Source organism: Colobus angolensis, unplaced genomic scaffold (assembly GCF_000951035.1).
Source record: "Colobus angolensis palliatus isolate OR3802 unplaced genomic scaffold, Cang.pa_1.0 Scaffold6, whole genome shotgun sequence".
NCBI lineage: Eukaryota > Metazoa > Chordata > Mammalia > Primates > Cercopithecidae > Colobus > Colobus angolensis.
The window spans coordinates 3,720,412-3,727,303 of record NW_012119598.1 but is presented as its reverse complement, the minus strand read 5'-3'; the positions used below and the strand labels follow the sequence as shown (position 1 = coordinate 3,727,303).

At 47.9% G+C, this 6,892-nt stretch overlaps 1 protein-coding gene across 3 annotated transcripts in view; it reads left to right on the top strand.

Moving 5' to 3' along the window:
* SLC22A23 (solute carrier family 22, member 23) overlaps positions 1–6,892 on the top strand; it is a 192,385-nt gene that overhangs the window by 131,127 nt on the left and 54,366 nt on the right. For all 3 annotated transcript variants that reach the window (XM_011962614.1, XM_011962615.1, XM_011962613.1), the window contains one exon: positions 5,267–5,435. In XM_011962614.1, the coding sequence (XP_011818004.1) occupies positions 5,267–5,435 (169 nt within the window). The remainder of the gene's footprint in view (positions 1–5,266; positions 5,436–6,892) is intronic.

The following is a 6,892-nucleotide window of genomic DNA, read 5'->3' as shown; positions in this document are numbered from 1 at the left end:
CGCCCGGCTCAAGGGTTTCTTAGACGTATTTGAGAAAGAGTAAGTGTTGTGTTTTACTCATTTGTGCATTATGGGAGGGTGGCCCCTTTTTTTTTTTTTTTAAAGATTGGCTTCAAAGGGTTTTTAAAAATTTATTTATAATTACTGAATCCAATGAACAGTTAGATCAGTGTGTGTGTTTGTGGGGAGTGAGGGAGGCGGGGGGAGAATGTTAAAACTTTGGTCACTTCTGGTATGTCTGGTGGGCAGATGCCTTAGCCACTGGAGCTGGGGCCGAATCCCTGCCCAGTAGCACAGCTCAGAGCTTTGCGTTTTCTCTGGGGCTCCTCCCTGGGTGCTGCAGTGTTTTGACAGACGGTCCCTTGAGCTTGGTGTTTTGACAGACGGTCCCTGTGAGGCTGGGACCTGATCCAGGCTGGCCGGGGAAGAGAAGCAGGGACAGGATGAGAGAGTGGGCAGTAAGAAGGGGAGGGGAGGGGGATACAGCTTCGGAGATGGGCTTTGCGGGAGGCCCCGTGTGACCCTGTGTGATATGCAGGACCCCCTGACCTCTGTCTCAGAGTTCAACCAGAGAAAAGAAAACAGCAGGAGATATCTATTTAGAGATTTTCTGTGAGGAATTGACCCACACGACTGTGAGGGGTGGCTAGGCTGACATCCATGAGGGGCCAGCGGGAGGGCCAGCCGTCAGAACTCCAGGGCACGGGGGCGGGCACTGCTGTCCACTGGTGGAATCTTCTTCCTCCTCAAGGAAGCCTCGACTCTGTGTTCAGGTCTTTCAACAGATGAGATGAGACCCACCCAAATTATCTAGAAGCCCCTCCCTCAAAGTCAGCCCTCTCCCGGCAGCACCGGAGTTCGTGTTCGAGCAAATGCCTGCGACTGCAGCCCACGCCACATGACACATCAAACCCCCACACCCCACTCCCTCAGGCCTTCCTCCTCCTTCCCATGAAGTGACTATCCTGGGAAGTACAATGTTCTTTTCCTCCTGAAAATGTGTAAGAATCTCACAACTTCTGAAAAGCAAATCTCCCAGAGCTGTGGCCTCCTAACAACGTCACATTTCTATCAGAGCCTCCGGGCAGCCTCTGTGCTCAGACTTAGTCGTGGTCCGTGTTGATTCACTGACCAAATGCCTCAGTTCAGTCTCAGCTACGTACTGTTTCATTCTCACAACCTTCAGTCATTTCTCTGCTCATCGACAAAGTGTATCTAGTTGCCAAGAGTAGCTTGTAGGCATTCTTCATTAAGGTGTCAGTGGAAAAGTAACGGTGGTTTGTTTGGCTGGTTGTTTTTTAGAGACGGGATCTCACCATGTCGAATGAGACCAAAGAGTGACTTGGCAATAATTATATTGTTATGCAGGTTGGGTATTCCTAATCAGAACATCTGAAATGTGAAATGCTCTAAACTCTGAAATTTTTTGAGCACCTAAATGACACCACAAGTAGAAAATTTCACACATGACCTTATGTGAGGGGTCACAGTCAAAATACTGTTTCATGCACAAAATTTTTTAAAATCTCTTATAAAATTACCTTCAGGCTATGTGTATAAGATTTATATGAAACATAAATGAATTTTGTGTTTAGACTTGGGTCCCTTGTCCAAGATATCTCATTATGTATATGCAAGTATTCCAAAATCTGGAAAAATAATGCGTGAGATTATGACACATAGAACTTATGTTCTAGCACTATATGCTGTTTAGTGCTCACAATACCCAATTTTGCAGACAACAAAACTGAGGCACAGAACTCCTAACTGACTGAACCAAGGTCGCAGCTTCTAAGTACCAGGAGCAGGATTTGAACTTGGGCACTCTGGCTACAGAGTCCAGGCTTGTAACCACAACAGTGGAAGTGCTACATGCTGGCCACTTGAGATAGTTCAATGTTTGAATCTTTGCTGCATCACCCAAGACATTTTCTTGTGGCCCTTAAATGTTTTACATCATCAGGGGGAGTCTTGCTGCCCATAAATGAAAATCTACTCAAAGGATTTGGGTTTGGCTCCACTGGCAAAGAAGTTGATTCTAGCAAGTACCGGGACACCGCTGCCAGCCAAGGTCTTCCACGGGCACTGTGGATGCCTGCCTGTGAGTGACCTACTCTCCACAGTAGCCAGGCCCTGAAGGGACAGTTGGATTGGGGACATCATTCCCTGCCTTTCAAGCCCAAGGCCAGTGGCCCTGGCCAGGGAGCCAGAACCACCTTCAGGGTGTGGGAGCTGCTGCCCCAAATGCTTCAGCTTACAGAGCCCAGCAAAAACAATCTACCTGCAGTCCCCGTCCCTCCTGACGGATGCCAGGACTCAAGGCTTAAATGTGCTCATGTATTCTTTTCTCTCCCACTTCCAAAAAACTGATTTGTCATCTTCCAGAGAAACTTGTCATTAATGGCAATCCTCAAGTGCCTGCAGTTTCTTAATCATTGCTTTCTTTTACAAAAACATCTTTATAGCCACCTTCAGAATGTAGTTAGATTCAAGCAGTTTGCAAAGATTTTCTGGAGAGGCAAGGCAAAAAAGGGAGTTAACTGCAGATGGCCACACCTGTGTCCTTCCATCAAGCCACTGTGTTTTTCCATCACCTCGGCAGGAATGCTAAAATACCAAGTCTCTGCTGGAGTGCCCTGCATTTTTCTACTTGACGAACTAAAGTCAAGGCTCTGCTAGGATTCCTAGCAAAAACAGGAGTGGAGACGTCAGAAAATTATTCCACTTCTTCAGCTCCTACAGATGTGTCTGCCAGGCCACACATGCGTACAGTTTGGGAGAAATACAGGGAGCCAGTGCTTCTCAAGGAGTTGTCTGGGGAGCTCATTAAGATGCAGATGCTGATTCTCTGGGTCTGGGTGGAGGCTGAGAGGCTGCATTTCTAACAAGCTCACATGTGATACCGACACAGCAGGTTCACACACTACAGTTTAGGCAGCAAAGAGTTAGGGGCCACACCGACCACTTACATATAGGAGAAGATTCAGACAACCTTTGGAAGAAAAACTATGACCATTTAATAACTGTCATATTGACAGTCACACTAAGAGATATGCCAGCCACAGCAACTCACTTGTAGCAAGGGGAGACTGAAGCCAGACTGGCCCAGCAAGGGACCATTTTCCCTGCTCATCTGCAAACCTAGAACCTGGTCTGGGAAGTGGCCTCATGATCCCTTGTGTGACATCACATCAGTGTAATTAGGATGTGGGGTTAGACATCCCAAAGGGGGACTCTGGTAAAAGAAGTGTAGTTGCAGATATTTTCATTGTGTCATGTCACTAAAGAGAAGTATTGAAGAGAAAAACAGCAAGCAATATATGTCTGCTGTACCAGTAAACCATTGATACGACGCCATCATGCTATTTCCACATTATCTCTTTGACTTTGTTTAAAGGCTACCTGGAAGGCCAAGTGCTGAATTTCTTTATCTGATACTAGCCCATGCCGAGCTTCCAACACTGAATTTACCACGGCTAATGTAGATTTCTGGTTTCCATAGCAGCCAATTTACTGCTTGTGTTTAATAAATGAAAACAAGACCTACAACTGTTAGTCTTTTCTTAAAAGACCTCGTTTTCTTTATTGTTTGTAAGAGCAGAAATGCCAGATCTGGACCCTGCTAAGTAGTGATCTTTTAAGTGAACCTGACCTATGGTACCAAAAGGAACAGCATGGCAGCAAATGAACAGGAGTGAGCCATTTAATCTTGTTTTCCTAATTAAATGGTAGAAACCTCTTTATAAGCAATCATCAGTGAAATCTGGTTTCTCTCTTGTTCACTGATGGCTATAATGATGATCTGTTTGCTTGTGGCTGAGCAGGAATGGAAATTCTGATGGCATTATTATTTTTTTCCAGCAGATGAGCTGCTGTAGGAATTGGCGGGCATAGCACCCTCTCCTTGTTAGGGCTGGTGATATCCTTGTAGCCAAGAGTAATTCATCTGTTCACTCTCTAGTCTGCTTCCCTTATTGCCTTCTGACCTCCTACCTCTGCTGTGGTCTCTAGACAGCCAGCAGATGAGCCGTCACAGCTGATCCATGAAGCCCACCATCCGAACAGCCTCCAACACACAGGCATAAAAGTGTTGTCTCCGAAGGGTCTGTCTTCTTCCTCCTCCTTCCTCTTCTTCTTCTTCCCCCTCTTCCTCCTTCCTCCTCTTCTTTTACCTTATGTTTAAAAGAGCAAGCAGACAAGAAACCTTTAGAGAATACTACATATAGCCGGAGAATAGCAAATAAACATACATGCTCTGTAAGGGGGGGAAAAAAAATATATATATATAACTCAGCTGCTTTTTCTACTAGGGCTTTCATTATGGTGATTCATGTAGGAGGTCTGTATTGGTTGTCACTTGGGTGCCACAGATTAAAGTTTTCTGATCATCTTTTTGACTCAAGGTCAAAGTAAAAGAATAGATTCTTGCAAATAAGAGGGGCCATGGTCCCCCCTCTATTCAGTGGGCATTTGTAGAAAATAGATACTACTTTTGGTTTTGGAGCTACAAAGATGAATTAGACATGGGCCTTGCCCAGGGGAAGTTGTCCAATAGGGACAGAGAAAGTATGCACGACTCAACTGTGTTGCAGTGGCCCACATGGAGAAGGGGCTTTGTGGTAGGGTCATTGCTGTATGATCTGAGTCAGCCTTATTGTTGTTTTTTGGCTTGTTTAATAGACAAACTGCGACTCAACTCAGTCTCCCTCTGTCTCACAGTGTGAGTAGGTTGCCTGGAGCTCGGACTGCTCAAGGAGCCCTGGAGTGAGAAGCAGAAGAAGGGGCGGGTGGTGCCTGTGGGTGGGTGTGGTATATGGACATGCCTGGTATCCTGTCTAGAGGTCGACATGGCCCCTGATACGGCATCATGGACAGGAAGGAATGGCAACAGGATGGGCATGAGGGGAACATGCTGGACAGCAAGCTCAGTGATGTCTGGAGAGCAGAGGAAGCGGGAACAATGGGCGATCTGTCCCACAGGCAGCACCGTTTCCTGCTTTCTGAGCTGAACTCCTCTGAATTACAGCATCCCTTTGTCACCGACTAGCCCTGTGGCCTTGAACCACCATCTCGCTTCGCCTCCCAGTTGGAGCCTCAATGTGCCCATAAAACACTGGCACACCACATAGGGCACTTGTGGTGGGCAGCAGATGAAAACAATTTCAGTCGTTGGTGGGTTGAGCAGTGCACTGGCCCAGGTGCACCCAGGACTCCTCAGGCTGTCGAGCGGGGCACTCATCTCTCTCTCATTGGTTCTGTGTTCTAGGAATAGAGCTGTGCCCCCCTGGAAAACGGTTCATGATTACGATGGTGGCGAGCTTCGTGGCCATGGCGGGCCAGTTCCTCATGCCTGGGCTGGCCGCCCTGTGCCGGGACTGGCAGGTGCTGCAGGCCCTCATCATCTGCCCCTTCCTGCTCATGCTGCTCTACTGGTCGTGAGTATCCTCTGCACAGCGCGCTGGGCTGGTGCGTCTGCACGTGCTTCCTGAAGGCCCAGCCCCGGGCAGGACACAGGATTCCCACACTTCCCGCTAGTTTCAGCTTGTGGTTCTGTCTGAGAAGGTTTTCCTCTCTTTTTAAAAAATTTTATTTTTTGAACTTTCTGTCTTGGAAAAATGTTCAACTATACACAAAAGTAGACAGAAGAGTGGAATGAGTCCCCCGTGCCCTTCACCCAGCTCCAAAAATCTGCAAATCCACTGGCCAGGCTGGCTTTACAACTACTTGCTACCCACCCCACAGGGTTATTCTGACATGAATTTTTATGAATGGATTTGCAGGGAGGTGGGGGTCTTGTGTTAGGAGAGGGGAATTTGGAGATATTAAAGGAGTGATTTAGAAAAGCCTCCCTATCTCTTCTAGGTGAGGGGTGGGCAACCTTCAGCCTGTGGGTCACATTGGGCCCACGGTTTTTGTAAATAAAGTTTTATTGTAACACAGCCATGCTCGTATGTTTACATAGGTATTACCTATGGCTTTCTGGCTACACACAGAGTTGAGTGGATGCAGCAGGATGGTATTATATAAAGCTGAAAATATTTACTATCTGGTCCTTTACAAAAAATAGCTTGCCCACCCCTGCTCAATATCAGTCCAATATGCCTTTTTGAACTATGGGTAACCTTAGGTCTTTTGAGTTGCTGGCTTCCGGGCAGGGGGCAGCGGGAAGGCACTAAACACACTGGTAAAGGGGGTTTGACCTGGGCAACTGGGTTTTTTAAAGAACTCTCCAGGGAATTAATGTTGAGTCAAGATTGAAAACCAGTGCTCCATGGATAGAGCAGTGTTTACCCTGAAAATGATTGTTTTACCTTTTTATAAATGTTGTTTCTCTTCCTTTCCCTTCCTTCCCATCCCCCTTCATGCTGATACTCTCACCTGACCTATAAGTAGATTATGGATGTGACCCTGTGTTGCTACTGTTTAGTCAACAATGAAAACCAAATTTCTGGCCATCAGTCAGTCTTATCCTTGCTTTAAGGGTTCGCGGGAGCTGAGCTTCCTTTGCTCAGGTGCCTGAGAGGGAAGAAAGCACCTATCTTTTGGCTTAGTGGTACTGCCTTCCCGCCCTGCCCTGGTAGTAGATGCCCCGCGAGGGTGCGGGGGTGGGTAGTAGATGCCCCACGAGGGTGCGGGTGTGGGTAGTAGATGCCCCATGAGGGTGCGGGTGTGGGTAGTAGATGCCCCGTGAGGGTGCGGGGGTGGGTAGTAGATGCCCCGTGATGGTGCGGGGGTGGGTAGTAGCGTCACCGCGAGGGTGCGGGGGTGGGTAGTAGATGCCCCGCGAGGGTGCGGGGGTGGGTAGTAGCGTCACCGCGAGGGTGCGGGGGTGGGTAGTAGATGCCCCGCGAGGGTGCGGGTGTGGGTAGCAGATGCCCCGCGAGGGTGCGGG